The 18924-nt window shown below is 36.7% G+C and overlaps 3 protein-coding genes and 1 long non-coding RNA gene across 4 annotated transcripts; 3 read left to right on the top strand and 1 right to left on the bottom strand.

Annotated features, from left to right (window-relative positions):
• The first annotated feature begins 8 nt into the window (after window positions 1-8).
• LOC113467642 lies at window positions 9-2521 on the top strand. Its single transcript, XM_026823930.1, has 3 exons — window positions 9-12; window positions 460-643; window positions 2142-2521. The coding sequence occupies exons 1-3, from the start codon at window positions 9-11 to the stop codon at window positions 2371-2373; spliced, it is 420 nt and encodes a 139-aa protein (XP_026679731.1). The 3' UTR covers window positions 2374-2521.
• Window positions 2522-3834: 1313 nt separating this feature from the next.
• LOC113467648 lies at window positions 3835-4624 on the top strand. The gene is made up of 2 exons (XR_003391644.1): window positions 3835-4036; window positions 4304-4624. It is a non-coding gene; the product is annotated as an uncharacterized LOC113467648 (long non-coding RNA).
• A 1321-nt stretch (window positions 4625-5945) lies between these two features.
• LOC103509638 lies at window positions 5946-10021 on the bottom strand. The gene is made up of 4 exons (XM_026823929.1): window positions 9787-10021; window positions 7884-8756; window positions 6689-7395; window positions 5946-6494 (listed from the first exon to the last, which is right to left on the bottom strand). The coding sequence occupies exons 2-4, from the start codon at window positions 8410-8412 to the stop codon at window positions 5946-5948; spliced, it is 1785 nt and encodes a 594-aa protein (XP_026679730.1). The 5' UTR covers window positions 8413-8756; window positions 9787-10021.
• A 6804-nt stretch (window positions 10022-16825) lies between these two features.
• LOC103509637 lies at window positions 16826-18223 on the top strand. Its single transcript, XM_008474262.3, has 3 exons — window positions 16826-17280; window positions 17478-17599; window positions 17971-18223. The coding sequence occupies exons 1-3, from the start codon at window positions 17182-17184 to the stop codon at window positions 18221-18223; spliced, it is 474 nt and encodes a 157-aa protein (XP_008472484.2). The 5' UTR covers window positions 16826-17181.
• Window positions 18224-18924: the final 701 nt, after the last annotated feature.

Below are 18924 nucleotides of genomic sequence, written 5' to 3'. Positions count from 1 at the left end.
ATAAATGGATGGGTGACTTGAACATTATATTGGGAATCAAGGGAGAACGGGCTCTAGTCTTGATTTTAAATCATTACAGGAAAGTAAAATAAAAAAATCAAATCAAGAATAATAATAAAAACTGAATAATAAATAAAATAGGTAGGTACATAAATACTGATTTTCTTTAACCAAGATCGAAAAATTCCCGGAGGGACGGGCCCCGCTTGTTAATTGTGTTCAGCATACCTAAATGCTTGTCACAAATATAGTTCCACAATTATTACACCTTGATAAATTTTCTGGCTTGACTTGGACTCGAACCACCAACCTCCAGATCCAAAGTCCAACGCGTCAACCACTGCACCACTGAGGTTGGTTCTACAAATCACTGAAGCACTAGTAAAATCGGTATTTTTAGTTCAAAATATAATTCGGAATACAATGTTCAGTAAAACATTTCTCATTGATTTCCCTCAGACTCAATCGTATCCGAAGTAGCAGATAATGAACAGTTCGATGATGATGAATCGACTCTAATAGAAGACGAAATACCTCTAGACCCACATCAAGTAACACTAGAACATCAGGAAGCATATCAACAATCACCCAGACTCAAACGTAAAGTCACGCCCAAACAGAAGAGAAACCTGTCTAAAGAGAGGTGAGAATGAAAGATGAAAAAAAAAAAGATAGTGTAAAAAATTCTAAATTATCTTTTTTTTTTCTTAGAAAAAAAATAAACAAAACAAATTTAACTTTGAACAATGGAGGTCTTATCGTCCCGAAATCGAAGAGAAAAGTACGTAGGACAGGATAGGAGAAAGCAAACATCGGTTTAGAATAAAGTTTGCCCCGGGCGAGAATCGAACCCATGATAACCAGGTTCTCAAAGTGAGTTTAAACTCTGTTCAGATTAAGTTGGTTGAATTTTTTTTGAAATCAATACATCTTGCTTAACCAGCCTAGTTAGCTTAGTTGGTAGTGTGTCTGCCTTGTAAGCGCTAGGCCGCGGGTTCGATTCCCGCCCGGGGCGGATTTTATCCTGATGGGATAATGTTCGTTCTGGGAACGGCTGGCTTTTTCAAGAAGAGAAACCTGTCTAAAGAGAGGTGAGAATGAAAGATGAAAAAAAAAAAGATAGTGTAAAAAATTCTAAATTATCTAGAAACAATCTATTGAGAAAGAGAGAGCAGACTCTCAGTTTTCCTCCTGTATGAAGAATTTGTCTGTATAATTAAAAGAATATATTTAGATGCATATTTTAATCAATAATTTCAGGCAATAACTCAGAAAAAAAAAAAAAAAAAAAAAGATCTACATTTTTCAATGGGTTTGATAGAAGGAACTGTAACAACGGAGGTCTTATTGTCCCGAACTCGAAATGAGAAGAAGGACAGGATAGAAGAAAGCCAGAAGTTCCGAGAACGTACCTTATCTGTTCAGGATAAAGTTCGCCCCTGACATGAATCGAACCCGCGACCTAGCGCTTATAAGGTAGGCATGCTACCCTGCAAGCTAACTAGACTGGCTGACCAGGTTTAACTCGACAAAAAGTCAAGGTAACGGGGTGACACAGTACACAGGTGCGCTACGCCTCAAGTTAACTAGGCTGGTGGATTAAGATTAATCGAGTGTGACATTAACCCTATTCAGTCAGCTCCAATGGCGTAGTGGTCACTCCACTCGCCTTGCACGCGGGAGACCCGGGTTCGATTCCTGGCGGGGTCAAGAAATTTGTATCACGCAAATGATTGATTCCATGACTGGCTGTTGCGGGGCCCACTCAGCCTCGTGAGGAAAATGAGTAGCTTTGACATGTAAATGCGCATAGCGACCAGTGCCAAACATTGGATTTTAGGATTATTGAGATATTGGGAAAAATCCTACAATGCTGCAGTGAGCACCAAAGTTGTGACATAATAACACAAAGAAATTGCATTTACATTCAACCCTATTCTCTCCTCAGTTACAGAACCCAAGCCCAAGTCTTGCATCCCCGGTCCTGTGAAATCAATACAACCTCTTCAACGCCAAGGCACATTCACTAAGGATGAACCAAGTACTCCTAATATCTCTAGCATACCCGTGCAATTCCCTAATTATTAATTTCTTGAATTTTCTTGAATAAAAAATTAATTTCTTGAATTTTCTCTCCCCAGGAAACACGTCTACGTGGTCCCCATCAAGCGCTGTTTGCAAGGGTTCCACTTTAAGGGCTGCGCCCGGATTTGTCCCACCATTTACGATCCGATCTGTGGCACGGACAACAAGACCTACTCCAACGACTGTTTCCTTCAGATGGAGAACTGTCGGTCTCGATCTCTAGTCCAGAAGTTATACCACGGGCAATGTGGTCAGCCAACGGAGGAGCCGAAAAACTACTTGTACTGAAAGTCACTCCCGCCAGTTGTAGATAGTTTCTTCAAGCCATTCTTTGCCTAGGCAGTAGGAGGAAATGAAAAATTGTGTTAAGCATATTATGCTTGTCACAAATATCGTTCCCCAATTATCAAATCATCATGATTTGATATGGTTCCCCAATTATTTATTACACCTAGATTAATCTTATGACTTAGCTTGAACTCGAACAACCAACCTCCAGACCCAAAGTCACTGCACCACTTGGGCAATAGGTATAGTATCCCAAAAGACGCTCGTCTGGTAATCAGGAGGGCGCGGGTTCAATCCCAGCCGAGGCAAATAATTTTATCATTTGTTTCATAATTTGGGGGGACTTTTTCTGTCTGGAGAACTTTAAACAGGGTGGATACCAGCCTGAAATTTCCCTTGTCAAAGAAATAGCGAAGATTGAAAGCGAACGGCATCCACTCGCAAGATTTTTGAAGCCAAAATTTGAAGCATCCCCTCCTTGAACAAAATCCTGGATACAGCCCTGGTCCCACCCATAACTAGAACCCTGTTAATGTTTAATTTCAGATCGATCTATAACAAGGCTCTCATAGGATCGATGACATCAATGCATAGTTCTATCAACCTGGAGAATATTAAACCTCCTAGCTATTTTGATGAGGTCAGCTATCTAGAGGACAGTGCATTAGATGCTAGTATTTGTAACATAGGTAAGTCCTCTAATAAAATTATGCTATAATACCCAGTACATAGTTCTATGAATTTTAGAAAAATCACCTACATAATAATCAATTCCTTTGCATTAGTTGGTTGGTTTCAAATGCTAGAAATTGACTATTAGGTCTTTTTCCTTTGCATTAGTAAACAACACCATAAAACTGGAGAATATTAAACCTCCTTAAGCTATAAGCCCCATGAGGCCATTGAGGACCTCATAGACCATAGTGTCCTTTCTTTTTTCTTTAGAGAGGGTTCTAAAATGGTTTCAAATGCTAGAAATTGACTATTAGGTCTTTTTCCTTTGTATTAGTAAACAACACCATAAAACTGGAGAATATTAAACCTCCTAAGCTATAAGCCCCATTAGGCCATTGAGGACCCCATAGACCATAGTGTCCTTTTTTTTCTTTAGAGAGCGTTCTAAAAGGAATTTTTAATTGTGTTCAGCATACCTAAATGCTTGTCACAAATATAGTTCCACAATTATTACACCTTGATAAATTTTCTGACTTGATCTGGACTCAAACCACCAACCTCCAGATCCAAAGTCCAACGCGTTAACCACTGCACCACTGAGGTTAGTTCTACAAATCACTGAAGCACTAGTACAATCGGTATTTTTAGTTCAAAATATAATTCGGAATACAATGTTCAGTAAAACATTTCTCATTGGTTTCCCGTAGACTCAATCGTATCAGAAGTAGCGGACAATGAACAGTTCGATGATGATGAATCCACTCTAATTTCTTTTTTTTTTTTTTTACCTAGTTGTTTTAGTTATGCATTATGTGATTAACTATTTATTGAATTAATTTACTATTATTAAAAAAAAAAAAAATGTTCTCTTCAGTTTAATCTTCCATACTACCTATCCTACATCATGATAGCTTTCATTCTTTAATCAATTTCATAAATTTTGTCATAAAAAAGAAAAAAAATCTGTCCTTTCTCTCCCTCTAGCAAGGTATTGATTTCAAATTAAAGGTCTTTTTACCAGGAACACGAAAATGGTGGTGCAAATTTTGTCCAGAAAACAATAAAGCCAAAAAACTGGTTTTTGGGGGATTTTACTATTATTAAAAAAAAATCTCTTCATTTTAATCTTCCATACTACCTATCCTACATCATGATAGCTTTCATTCTTTAATCAATTTCATAAATTTTGTCACAAAAAAAATAATAATAATAAAATAAAAGAAAAAAAATATGTCCTTTCTCTCCCTCTAGCAAGGTATTGATTTTCAGTATTTGTATATCCATGTACTCTCTGTATATCTTTCTCTCTCTCCCTTTATCAATAAGATCTAGCTAGGTAGGTATTATGATTTTCTATATATTTTGTATACCCATGTACTTTCTGTGTATCTTATTATTTACAACTTTGTGTTTTTGGCTGAGAAGTTTGACCAATCAGACAGCTCCAATAGGCCAAGTATACTCTCAAGTTGTGGCCCCAGCCATAATTGAGGGGTTTGACGCAAAAAGGACTTTTAAATGTAAAATTTTAAGAAATTATAATGTAATAAATGAAGTTTTCTTCTTCTTCCTCCCATTTTTTCGTGTTCAGACGAGGTCGGCGTTTTTCGTCAGTCTCTCAATCAGCCCTGGGGTGATCGCTTCGGGCTGACATTTGGTTTTGGCTACAAAATTTTACTAGTGGATGCCCTTTGCAAAAATAAAGTCTTGCTTGAAAGTTGAAACAATCTGGTTTCAACTTTCAAGTGGGAAGTGGGAACATATGAACGCGGATCACATTGCAGTCTGCCCAAACCTAACAAATAACGACAACATAGTATCCAAATATTGGGACGCAAGGAGAAAAATGACATAATAGTCAATCTCAAGCATTAGATAACAACAACAACAACGTAGTCTATAAGTCATTTTTGCGCCAAACCCCTTCATTTATTTTTTTACCCTAATTTAATTTATTTACCCTTATGTAAACTGAGTGCAATCTTCATAATTCATTGTGACAGGAATACTTTGTGTAATGTGTATAGAATACTCGCTTTTATATGATAGTAAAGGAAATAATATATCGAAAACCGAAATATATCGATTTTTTTCCCGATATGTCGCCCATATCGAAATTTTTATAAAAAAATAAAATCCCTTCATCCTTCCTGTGTGATGGCTGAAGTTGATATAGTAAAACTTTACGATAGTCCACGGAGATGGACGAAACTCGAGTCGGATAAGATCAAAACCGGAACGTGTATCCATTGTATCATATAAAGGTAATAAGTTTTATAGTTACCTATTTCATAACGTGATAAATGAAGTTTTCTTCTTCTTCCTCGCCTTTTTTCGTGTTCAGGCGAGGTCGGCGTTTTTCGTCAGTCTCTCAATCAGCCCTGGGGTGATTGCTTCGGGCTGACATTTGGTTTTGGCTACAAAATTTTACTAGTGGATGTCCTTTGCACTCAAAAATAAAGTCTTGCTTTAAAGTTGAAACAATCTGGTTTCAACTTTCAAGTGGGATGTGGGAACATATGAACGCGGATCACATTGCAGTCTGCCCAAACGGGCGTTTTTCGTCAGTCTCTCAATCAGCCCTGGGGTGATTGCTTCGGGCTGACATTTGGTTTTGGCTACAAAATTTTACTAGTGGATGCCCTTTGCACTCAAAACTAAAGTCTTGCTTGAAAGTTGAAACAATCTGGTTTCAACTTTCAAGTGGGAACATATGAACGCGGATCACATTGCAGTCTGCCCAAACCTAACAAACAACAACATAGTATCCAAATATTGGGACGCAAGGAGAAAAATGACATAATAGTCAATCTCAGGCATTAGATAACAACAACAACGTAGTCTATAAGTCGTTTTTGCGCCAAACCCCTTCAATTATTTTTTTACTCTAATTTAATTTATTTACCCTTATGTAAACTGAGTGCAATCTTCATAATTAGGTGAACGCTATTTTCAATCGTATCATTGAATCTCTGTAAATAGTTTTCATTCCCATTGAAAGTGGTATTCTCTTTCTCTTCAATATTATGAAGGACGAGGTGAACGCTATTTTCAATCGTATCATTGAATCTCTGTAAATAGTTTTCATTCCCATTGAAAGTGGTATTCTCTTTCTCTTCAATATGAAGTTCTTTATCAGACTTCTTTCCTTGCATAAACAAATTTTCAAAACTGTTGATCAAAATATCGAGATGTCTCACTGTTTTACCGTCTAAAATGTCTTTGGATTTCAATAGAGACAGCATGTCTTTGAAACTTTGCAAACTCATGTTTCCATCAGGAGAAATTTGTTCCAAGGCTGAATTCAATGATTTAATCTGATCTTTCGTCATAGATATTTCATCAAAAATGAACTTGTTGATTGTTGAATTTAAGTATGGTATGGTTGTCACAAGATTCTCAGAGTACTTTCTTTGTGTGCTCCTAATTTTTTCCTCGCATTGGACCTGTGACAATTGTTCACTTATCAATCTGGAAAAAGCCGTGGGGACCCCCTCATTTGTAGCCTGTACTTTTCCATGACTTGTATCTTTCCTAGGGATTTCATTTATTACTGATTTAGTTTGATAGCTTGGCAAACACATTTCAGGTATACCATATTGTTTTGTTTTCTCAGGTGTGAGGGATCCGCGCATTGGACCTGTGACAATTGTTCACTTATCAATCTGGAAAAAGCCGTGGGGACCCCCTCATTTGTAGCCTGTACTTTTCCATGACTAGTATCTTTCCTAGGGATTTCATTTATTACTGATTTAGTTTGATAGCTTGGCAAACACATTTCAGGTATTCCATATTGTTTTGTTTTCTCTGGTGTAAGGGATCCAATGGGCTCTTGTGAGTTTCTCTTGGATATCATCTTGGAATCTTTTGTCTTTCTTGTCTCTTTATTTGCCACCTCTTTTTCCTTAGTACTTTTCTTTGTTACCTGGTTCCAAAAGATGAGGGAACTTTCAACATTGGTTGTAACTTCGGATTTTTTCTCTCGTGAACGTTTTTCCCATGAAGAGCTACACTTTTGCAACTGTTTCACTGTATCTAAGATCTCTTGTTGTAGTCCTAAGCTAGGTATTCCAGAGTATCCTTCAGCTGACACTCTCACTTGTTTCAACAAACTGATTAGTTTGGTATCATTATCCATTGGCTCAATCAGTAGTAATCCGCCTTTGGCACTGTTTGTAGCAATACCGACTTTATTCCAAGAAGATTGAAACATTTTTAGGGTCGCTATGATTGAACGTATTTCATCTTGGGTTTTTTCGGCCAAGATCTCACCATCTATACTAAACAGAACATGTTTCATTTTTTCGAGAAATTTCAGTAATTTAGTGTCAATGTTATTTGTAGAACCTTTTCCCCTAAGCTAGGTATTCCAGAGTATCCTTCAGCTGACACTCTCACTTGTTTCAACAAACTGATTAGTTTGGTATCATTATCCATTGGCTTAATCTTGTCTTTACCTATTCCTTTTTGTTTCATCCTCTTTTTCCTTTTTCTTCCTATGGAAAGTGTTTTACCTATGGTGTTTTTCCTATGGTTCATTTTTCCTTTTGGCTGCTTGTTTGGCAAGCAGCTTTGGCTTTGGCAAGCAAGATTTATTTTTCCTACGGAAGGTGTTACATTTTGGATGTGGGTTTCAAGTAGTAATCCGCCTTTGGCCCTGTTTGTAGCAATACCCACTTTATTCCAAGAAGATTGAAACATTTTTAGGGTCGCTATGATTGAACGTATTTCATCTTGGGTTTTTTCAGCCAAGATCTCACCATTTGTACTAAACAGAACATGTTTCATTTTTTCGAGAAATTTCAGTAATTTAGTGTCAATGTTATTTGCAGAACCTTTTCCTATCATCTTATGCATTTCATGAAAATATATTTGTACTTCTTTCCAACGCTTATTGTTGGTTACACCAGCCATACAATATTGAATATAGCTGCTCAGCGCATTTATCCACATAACTACAGTATCCTGAGTGTTCTTACAAGGAACCTTTGTTGTGTAATCATTTTCAATTAAATTGTTTATATTTGTTGCTATCTTGAGAAATGACATATATTTGCCTTCTTTGGTGCTACTGGTTTCTACACTGTTTGTCTCCGTATGAATATCATTCATATTGTAGTTGCTAAGAATCACAATGTCCAGGGCAGAAATGAAATGGACAATTTTGTTTTGCAAATCAACAGATGGAATATAATATGGAGCATTGGTATGGACAATTGCATTTTTCATTTTCTGTAAAGCATTCAGCAAATCCTCATATTTATCATTTCCTTTATTTTGTAATGAAAGATGTTTGAGGAAGGTTATTGCTTGGTCAAATGATGATTTTAAGCCTGTCCCACAGTAGTTGATGTATGCTTTCATTGCATTCGAAAAAGAAAAAATACTTGCAATATGAGCGCTTGGAACATGATTCTTGAAATATTCATCGGTTATCAAATTATTTGCTTTGACAAGTATATTCTTAAGATTAACATCATTGACACTTTTTTGTTTTTCAACTGTAGAATTACTTTCAATAGTATCATGAACTTTTTCTATTTTCTTGGTGCTTGGTCCATACAAGTGAATGAAGCTTTCTAAGCGTAGGATCAGGGAGGTGACTAAATCTTTGTTAAGATTGTGAGGTATATTACACCCGTGATTGTGAATTACAAATTTTGTCAATTCTTTCGTAACCCTAAGTAAAGAAACTTTTTCTTTTTGACCCTCGGTAATATTTATTTTGGCAAAAGATTTTTCTGTACTGTTCCAAGTTTTCTGTGACGGATTTTTACAGAATTCTAAATAATCTCTCAATGGGCCCAATAGTAAAACAGCATTAAACTGTTGATATCAGAGGACATTATTGTTAAAGTCTCAGCTTAGGCAAAAGAATCTAAGTGAGGTCTACAGTTCACAGAACCACTAGAAATAAAAAAACTTGTAGGCACTTATATTAATGCAAATATTCCAATAGGTGCTCTGACATTTTATACATATTTATTTTCACAATTTAAGACACAAAGGAAAAATGTCATAAACAGGATTGGTGGGCTAAGTAGGAAGGTAGGTACCTATAATGGACAGTATGGACTTTTTTTTTAATCACTATAATCTTAATTTGCAATAGAAGAGAGAAGAAGGACAGGATAGTAAAAAGCCAGCTGTTCCAAGAACAATGCTTATCTGAATATGATTCTTGCCTGGATGGGAATTGAACCTTCCACCAAGCTCTTAGGTAGGTACAAGGAAAATTAAATAACTTCCTAACCAAAATCGTACTTTGATTTTGAAAAGTGAAATGATTCAAATCTTTTGGCATGATAATGGTAAAAGATCTTTTCAAGCTCTTTCCTATGATATACCTACTACCTACAATACTCAAAAAGTTGACTTTTGGAATTGGTGTGCTCTGCCTTTTACCCAATCATCTTATGGCTACAATACAGATTACTCAGGTAGGTAAGTAAAGCAACATCCATGGCCATGTGGGTATCACACTTGGCTTGCATACCAGAGGTCCTTGGTTCCATTCCCAGTAGGCTAAACGTTTTTATGGCTCTGTGCTTGGAGTTCAGGGTGCACTCAGTAGCTACTTTAATGAAGTAGCAACCTATGGCAGCATTACCAGTGTAAAAATCTGGTGTGAACATCACACGACTTTCCTTATTCTAACTTTTACCCCATCTTTTACAATATCTCCAACTGTTTTGTCGCTATAGCTGAAAACTGCCAAAAAAACAGTTTCTTTTTGACCCTCGGTAATATTTATTTTGGCAAAAGATTTTTCTGTACTGTTCCAAGTTTTCTGTGACGGATTTTTACAGAATTCTAGATAATCTCTCAATGGGCCCAATAGTAAAACAGCATTGTCATGAAGAACTTGCCTTGAGTCTGGATTCTGTTCAGCTATTTTATTATTTACTCTCAGTAGAAGTGTGTTAAATGTCTTTTGAGCCTTTTCTAATTTGACACCAATCTGTTGATTATTTGCAGATTTTACAGGGATCTGTTGATCTTTTGCAGATTTTGCAGGGGTCTGTTGATCTTTTGCAGATTTTACAGGGATCTGTTGATCTTTTGCAGATTTAAAAAAGCCAGCTGTTCCAAGAACAATGCTTATCTGAATATGATTCTTGCCTGGATGGGAATTGAACCTTCCACCAAGCTCTTAGGTAGATACAAGGAAAATTAAATAACTTCCTAACCAAAATCGTACTTTGATTTTGAAAAGTGAAATGCTTCAAATCTTTTGGCATGATAATGGTAAAATATTTTTTCAAGCTCTTTCCTGTGATATACCTACTACCTACAATACTTAAAAAGTTGACTTTTGGACTTGGTCTGCTCTGCTTTTTACCCAATCATCTTATGGCTATAATATGGATTACTCAGGTAGGTAAGTAAAGCAACATCCATGGCCATGTGGGTATCACACTTGGCTTGCATACCAGAGGTCCTCGGTTCCATTCCCTTTTTAGGCTAAACATTTTTATGGCTCTGTGCTTGGAGTTCAGGGTGCACTCAGTAGCTACTTTAATCAAGTAGCAACCTATGGCAGCATTACCAGTGTAAAAAGATCTAGATAATACAAGTACCTAGATGAGAATTAATAGTAGAGGACACACTTTAGAAATAGGCACCTACTGTGACACCCACAAAAGTTGTGAAGGAGCTCTCTGCTTTACCACTATAGTCTGGATGTGAGAGCAAGGAGTTGTTGACCCAAAATGAAGGAACCAATCAGAATGCAAGAATTCCTTGCAATGTTGCAAATAAGGTAAAGGTCTATTTTTATAAACTTTGATCTGTTACTTTCCTTATCCTATAGGAAGGAAAGTAATGTAATCGGGTCAAAATTTTGATGGTTAGTTTTTAGTGCCAAAACACGTTTTGAGGTCCCTAGAGCCTAAATCCAAAGTTTCAGCCATGGGTCCATGTGTGTGTCTGTGTGTCCGTGTGTCTGGCTGTCTGTCTGTAAACAAAATATCTCGAGAACGGTAAGAGCTAGAGACTTGAAATTTGGTATGTACATGTCAAATGTGACAAGGATGCAACACGAAACTTTTGGTTAAGATCAGTGCAACGGTTGGCGGCATTTTACCGCTTTTTGGCGGTTTTTGATGTAATTTAACAAAATATCGGGAATGGTATGAGCCAGAGACTTGAAATTTGGTATGTAGTTTACAAATGTGACAAGGGTGCAACTCAAAACGTTTGGTTGAGATAGGTGCTGCGGTTGGCGATATATTGACCGCTTTTTGGCGGTTTTTGACCGTTATTTTGGCAGTTTTCAGCTATACCAACCGAAAATAGACTATAACCTTCACGGGAGTGCAAGCAATAAGTTGACAAAGTTTCATAGCAATCGGATGAGCGGTTTGGCCAGGCATAATTTTCGAACAAACAAACACACACACATTCATTTTTATATATTAGATTGCATATTCATGTAAGTAAAATAAATTTTATTTTTTATTGTTGTAAAAAAATTAAAAAAATAAAAAAAAAACAATAACACAAAAATAACCCAAAGCAATCAGCCCTAACTAAGGTGAGAGGCTGACGAAAAACGCCGACCCCGTCTGTATACGTGAAAAGGCGAAGAAAAAGAACAAAAAAATTTGAGAATAATAATGGGGACAAAGTACACAGCAAATCAAAGAAAGCGTCATTATTAATGACTACCACTTATAAAGATATAAAATTGTAAAATAAAATCACTTCATGTCAGCCACACACGTCCATATATTTCAACAATAATAATGGGGACAAAGTACACAGCAAATCAAAGAAAGCGTCATTATTAATGACTACCACTTATAAAGATATAAAATTGTAAAATAAATCACGTCATGTCAGCCACAACGTCCATATATTTCAACAGATCAACTGATTATTCATCTCAGATTGACCAAAAAAGTGTGATGTCAAGTAGGAAATGTAAAGTGCACAGTTTTTGGTCTGATTATGGAATGTGTGTCTGGTATTTACCTTGTGCAATGGATGCTTACTTACTGGTATTTGCAATTCAGTATTCTGTCTGTATCCTTGCTCAGACATATGAAATTCTTATACTTGTCTCCCCTGACAGGTTTAGAACAATTCTTATTATGTTCAAATGGATCCTGTACACATAGACCTATGTTCTCATTCATTTCCATCATGTCATAACTAGATAGCGTAAAGTGCACAGTTTTTGGTCTGATTATGGAATGTGTGTCTGGTATTTACCTTGTGCAATGGATGCTTACTTACTGGTATTTGCAATTTAGTATTCTGTCTGTATCCTTGCTCAGACTTATGAAATTCTTATACTTGTCTCCCTTGACAGGTTTAGAACAATTCTTATTATGTTCAAATGGATCCTGTACACATAGACCAGTGTTCTCATTCATATCCATCATGTCATAACTAGATAGCATGCAGATTTTACAGGGGTCTGTTGATCTTTTGCAGATTTTACAGGGGTCTGTTGATCTTTTGCAGATTTTACAGGAGTCTGTTGAGTTCTTGCAGATTTTACAGGGATCTCTTGAGTATTTGCAGATTTTATAGGGGTCTGTTGATCTTTTGCGGAATGCAGATTTTACAGGGGTCTGTTGATCTTTTGCAGATTTTACAGGGGTCTGTTGATCTTTTGCAGATTTTACAGGAGTCTGTTGAGTTTTTGCAGATTTTACAGGGATCTCTTGAGTATTTGCAGATTTTATAGGGGTCTGTTGATCTTTTGCGGATTTTACAGGGATCTGTTGATCTTTTGCAGATTTTACAGGGATCTGTTGATCTTTTGTAGATTTTACAGGGATCTGTTGATCTTTTGTAGATTTTACAGGGGTCTGTTGATCTTTTGCAGATTTTACAGGGGTCTGTTGATCTTTTGCAGATTTTACAGGAGTCTGTTGAGTATTTGTAGATTTTACAGGGGTCTGTTGATCTTTTGCAGATTTTACAGGGGTCTGTTGATCTTTTGCAGATTTTACAGGAGTCTGTTGAGTATTTGCAGATTTTACAGGGATCTCTTGAGTATTTGCAGATTTTATAGGGGTCTGTTGATCTTTTGCGGATTTTACAGGGGTCTGTTGAGTATTTGCAGATTTTATAGAGGTCTCTTGATCTTTTGCAGAATTTACAGAAGTCTCTTGATCTTTTGCAGATTTTACAGGGGTATGTTGATCTTTTGCAGAATTTACAGGGGTCTGTTGATCTTTTGTAGATTTTACATGCATAGTTTGTGAACAGCTTGGTACCTCTATGAAATCTTTTGGATTTTGCCAGTACGAGCTTAGATCGTTGAAGAACTTAAAGAAGGATTCTATTTCATTTTTTGCATAGGAAGAAAAGATTGTTTTTGTCTCATATAGTATTAGAACAACTCTTATAACTTCTTTGATAAATTCTATGAACACGAGATCTCTTTCACTTATCACAGTATTATTTGGTTCATTTAACAGTTCTCTATACAGGCGTGTATCTACATCTACAGTTTCCTTTGTGTCCCCTTTTAGAAACAGAGAGTACTTTTCAAATAGTTCTAACATAGAGAGAACATAGTTCTGACTATTTTCACATGGAATCCATTCTTTGTATGTGAATAGCTTTATCCTGGTACAATGGAAAACTTTGATTAGTAAGGAACTGAATTCCTCTACTGACAGATCTTGTATTGAAAAATCAACTGACAACGCCATCTGCTCAACATGTGTAGTGGAAGGTACACCTGATTTTATATCAGTAGGAGTGTCTTGGTGTTCAATCCATCTAGATTTGAACATTTCCAGAGAGATTATTAATGACCATATTTTATCTCGAACGTTTTTAGATACAACTTTACCATTAGTATTTAACAGAGCACCTTTAATTTTTTGGAGCTGTTTTAGTAAATGAAAATCAATCACATAAATTTTCTCTGGATCGTATGAATTCATGTTTGAGAACTGTTCTTGTGCCTCATTGAAATGCCAGCTGTTTGTTATACCACCCATACAATGTAGAATATAGTTGTTCAACGCATCTATTGCCATTGTCACAGCACTCTGAGTCTCCTTACAGGGAACAAGTGTTCTATAACCAGTTTTTAACAAGATATTGATTTCCGCTATCACATCAACACACATGGAATCATAATCAACTTGATCTAGAACAAAGTTTTCTAAAGTTGTAATCAGGGCGGTAACTTTAACTTTGTTCAGATTATGTGGTTCACAATAGCCATGAATCTTTATTACAAAATGCTTCAATTCCCGCATAAGCTCCTCAACTGAAGTAGGATCTTTTTCCTTTTCATAAGAACAAGAACACCCAAAATAAGCATCATTCAATAGGATGAGGAAAGTCGTGTGATGTTCACACCAGATTTTTTTACAAGAGGTTGATTCACTGTGCAATGTGGAAGGAAGCATTGTGCAATGTGAATTCCTCTTTGAAAGATTTTCTACCGTTGTACCTTTGATATGTTTGGCAACGTAGCCTATTTTTTTTAATGACTCATTGCTCTCATAACCATCTGGATAGGCTTTGGGTAGGTACCACAAGAACTTCGTGATTTGATTTGATTTGATAGATAGGTAAGTACTTACATTGAAAGTTTTCACTTCCTCTTTTACTTCAAGTTTGTTTCGACTCCAAGTTTAATCAGAATCTTTTTCTGCCTTTTTTTCTTGGGAAAATGTCTTCATTTATTTCTCTTTCTTTAGTTTCTTTCACAAAAAATTGTCTAATATAATCTGTTCGACCACTTACTTAGACCTTTTCTAAAGAAATTGACTGAATTGACAGCTCTTTGTTTTATTTATTTCACAATACCTCGTTACAGATTTTTTTAAAAATTACCGCGTCGCACTACAAAATAGCAAAATACAAAATTCCCAGGAGGTAAAAACTCTATGGACTCATAGCAACTTTTGCTCTACTTAACAAGCTGGGCCCGTCCCTCCGGGAATTTTTTACCCCGTAGTTTATTCGATCGTGGTTAAATAAAATCAGAACCTATGTACCTACATAATTTGTTTAAAATTCAGTTTATTATTATTATTGATTTGATTTTTGGTTTTACTTTTATGTAATGATTATAAAAATCAAGACTAGAGCCCGTTCTCCCTTTATTCCTTTAAGTCACCCATCAATTTATTGGCCTTTCTCGGCGTAGCTTAATATAGGTGACGCTAAAACCGATCTTAAGTTATCGACTGAAGTGTTATCAAAATTCTTGATTTGTAATACTTTCATCAGATTGAATGAAGGTTACACATTGCATGTTCAATTGTTTCATAGTGGGATTGAATAGGATTGACTTTTGTCTTGATATCTGTTCCTTGTGTATTAGACTTAATCTCTCAATGATACACACACACACACACACACACACACACACACACACACACACACACACACACACACACACACACACACACACACACACACACAGACACCGAAGCGAATACAACAGTCCGTTCCTATACCTTTTATTAAAGGAAGGACGGACTAAAAAATTAAGCCATTTTTATTTTATTTTTTATACCTACCTCTTGTGACTTGTGTTTGAGGTTGTGGTTATGTAGGTACCGGGTTGGGGAAGGCAAGGTTGGTAAACTTGCCTTGTTTTTCAGTTACCACTCCCATGCCAAACTGTAGAAACAATATCCTGTCTCACCCAGTCCGAGCTCATCTCAACCCGGTACATAACCACAACCTGAAGTTTGCTCGTTTGTGACACCCCTTTTTTGTAGCAATTTTTCATTGTAGTGGATTCTGAACTAGTATCCATAGGGAAAGAGAGAAGAAGGACAGGAGATGAGAAAGTTAGCCGTTCCGAGAACAAACCTTATTTGTTAAAAGGTGTTGGCGCTAAAGTTCGGCCGGGGTGGAAGTCGAACTCGCGACCTAGCTAGACCTAGCGTACCTACCCACTATAGTGGGTATTAGGTACGCCACTATAGTGGGTACCTACCCACTATAGCGTAGGTACCTACTAGGTACCTACGCTAACCAGGCTGGTCCCTAAGCCCTAAAAGTAGGCGTCCATAACAGAGAACCTACCATCGACCATAGCCTAGTATTGACCCAATAGAAAATGAACAAACCATGCTAATGAAAAGAAGCGTCCTCAATGGAGCCTTGACCATATAGTACCTACCAACCCTCGCAGAAAATCAAAAAATTGATCAAATGGTAAAAATCAGACAGTCACTCATCAAGATATCAACCAAAGTCAATGTTGCTTCGAACTTCGAAAAAAATCCAATTTTTTCGTACTTTATATGATTCCTTATTACACGGAGAGTAAGAAATTTTTTTTCAAAAAATAGAAAGTAAAAAAGTTCAATTTTTGGACACATAATGTACTTCAGATTATAAACCTGAGAAATATTTATTAGGTATAAAATACGATAGGGTATTTAAATAAAAATAACTATGGGAAATTGTGTTTTTGTAAACTCGGAGTTCATCGTCACTGGACAGTAGAGGTAGCCTTTCATCAGACGTGATTCAAAACTAAACCAAATGAAACATGTGACTGAGCTCAGGTGAGTTTGAAAATAGAGGCAACCCTACATACATATACCTACAAGTAGGGGGGGGTCGGGGCTAGATTTTTTTTTTTTTTTTTTCAAATAGGTACGTATTCTGCAAATGTAATAGGAAGTGGTGTGATGTTCACACTAGATTTTTTTTTTTATATATAATAATAATAAAAACTACATCAATAGCATTTGAGTCATTACGAACAGCTGTTACATACATACGTAGGTACATTATTATTTACATACATAGCACCTTTACAAAACGTCCAGTCAGTCCGCAGTTTTGTACAGTGACGGTCCGCAGTTTTGTCATAGTTATAGAAAAAATTATAGGTTACCTAAGAAATCTATACTGTTCATCAAAACAAAAAAGTTCCAATTTTCTTCTTAAAAAAGAAAATACCTAATTCAAGTTTGAGAATGGTACAGTCCAATGTAAACTTTTAAAATCTTCAATGTCCTCATGAAATGTGTGTTATCTTGGAAACATCTTGATCACAGCCACAATCATGTGCAAAATATTTGATATGACGTGAAATTTCAAAAAAAGATCTAAAAAAAAAAAGAAACTTCTCCTTTGGCCAAAGGACGTAGTGCCGAGGAACGAAAGATTTCAAACAGGGGAAGCATGCCTACACGACTCCCTAGCATTCTTATAGCTCTCCTACTCGCTTGGTGGGTGAGCCCGGGACAGAGTACAGATGAAACGTTAGCCACAACAAAAGACAAAAAGATCTAAAAAAAAAACAAAAAAAAAAAAAACAAACTTCTCCTTTGGCCAAAGGACGCAGTGCCGAGGAACGAGAGATTTCAAACAGGGGAAGCATGCCTACACGACTCCCTAGCATTATTATAGCCCTCCTATTCGCTTGGTGGGTGAGTCCGGGACAGACCACAGATGAAACGTTAGCCACAACAAAAGATCCGGATCGGTATCTTAACTACTCTACACTAGCGCCCCTCACGGAACCTGAGACAATTCATTTTGATGTCGACAATTTCGTGGACGCCATTCTCAAGGCCAACAAGAAGAATATTGTCTACAAGTAAGGAGGTGTTTTAATAGAGATTTATTGTTCAAATAAAAGGATAAAATCCGCTCCGGACATGAATCGAATCAAACCTGCGGCCTAGCGCTTACAAGGCAGACGCGCTACCCTTCAAGCTCACTAGTCTGGCGCTCTCAACCTTTGCTAGTCCTTCAGCAAAGAAATTTTCATGCCGGTATTGCCTGGTATACTCCTTGTTTAATGTCCCCCAGCCATACTTATTATTCGAGATGCCTTATTATTTTCTGGCGCTCTCAACCTTTGCTAGTCCTTCAGCAAAGAAATTTTCATGCCGGTATTGCCTGGTATACTCCTTGTTTAATGTCCCCCAGCTATACTTATTATTCGAGATATCTTATTATTTACAGGATCAACGATCAACTGAACAATTTCTACGACAACCAAACCACCTTCGTCCATCGTTGTGCAAGCACTCAGTTTCAACAAATCATTGAAGCCAACAAGGAGACCCGCATTGATAAAATGAAATCCTATGTGGAGTACTTCTTCCTTTACAAACAGATTTACATGGAGCTGCTCAATGGATACAAGAACATCATCATGGAGAACTTGACCAAACTTATCAAACATGACTTGCGCGAAAACTATAGACGTAAGTAAACTGAGTTCAGGGTGCACTCAGTAGCTACTTTAATGAAGTAGCAACCTATGGCAGCATTACCAGTGTAAAAATCTGGTGTGAACATCACACAACTTTCCTTATTCTAACTTTTACCCCAACTTTTACAATATCTCCAACTGTTTTGTCGCTATAGCTGAAAACTGCCAAAAAAACGGTCGAAATCTGTCCAAAAGCGGTCAAAATACCGCCAAGAACAGCAACCATCTCAACCAAACGTTTTGGGTTGCATCCTTGTCACATTTGTGAACTACATACCAAATTTCAAGTCTCTAGCTTATACTGTTCCCAAGATATTGTTAAATTACAACAAAAACTGTCAAAAAGCGGTAAAATGCCGCCAACCGTTGCACCGGTCTTAACCAAAAGTTTTCTTGATTTGTAATACTTTCATCAGATTGAATGAAGGTTACACATTGCATGTTCAATTGTTTCATAGTGGGATTGAATAGGATTGACTTGCGTCTTGATATCTGTTCCTTGTGTATTAGATTTAATCTCTCAATAATGTCCTGGTTATCTTGTGCAAATAACAGAAATGAAGATACATTGGGAAACTCGAGTTTCAATTTATTTTCATCATCTAGCATTATCATGAACGCATTGTATGCCTTGAGTCTCTTGTTAGTCAACACTATTGTTCTATCGTCTGGAATATTTGCAAACACTGAGAATGGAGAGT

This window comes from Diaphorina citri, unplaced genomic scaffold (genome assembly GCF_000475195.1).
Source record: "Diaphorina citri unplaced genomic scaffold, Diaci psyllid genome assembly version 1.1 scaffold516, whole genome shotgun sequence".
NCBI classification, from domain to species: domain Eukaryota; kingdom Metazoa; phylum Arthropoda; class Insecta; order Hemiptera; family Psyllidae; genus Diaphorina; species Diaphorina citri.
This window is presented reverse-complemented; position numbering and strand designations above follow the sequence as displayed.

Coding starts and splice junctions, on each gene's coding strand:
- LOC103509638 (XM_026823929.1), bottom strand. CDS start 8,412: ATGAAAGCATACATCAACTACTGTGGGACAGGCTTAAAATCATCATTT. Junction 7,396..7,883: donor GCATAAGATGATAGGAAAAG/GTTCTGCAAATA, acceptor TTAGGGGAAAAG/GTTCTACAAATAACATTGAC. Junction 6,495..6,688: donor TAAGTGAACAATTGTCACAG/GTCCAATGCGCG, acceptor CAATTGTCACAG/GTCCAATGCGAGGAAAAAAT.
- LOC113467642 (XM_026823930.1), top strand. Junction 644..2,141: donor AGAAACCTGTCTAAAGAGAG/GTGAGAATGAAA, acceptor TTCTCTCCCCAG/GAAACACGTCTACGTGGTCC.
- LOC103509637 (XM_008474262.3), top strand. CDS start 17,182: ATGCCTACACGACTCCCTAGCATTCTTATAGCTCTCCTACTCGCTTGG. Junction 17,281..17,477: donor CGTTAGCCACAACAAAAGAC/AAAAAGATCTAA, acceptor ACAACAAAAGAT/CCGGATCGGTATCTTAACTA. Junction 17,600..17,970: donor AAGAAGAATATTGTCTACAA/GTAAGGAGGTGT, acceptor TATTATTTACAG/GATCAACGATCAACTGAACA.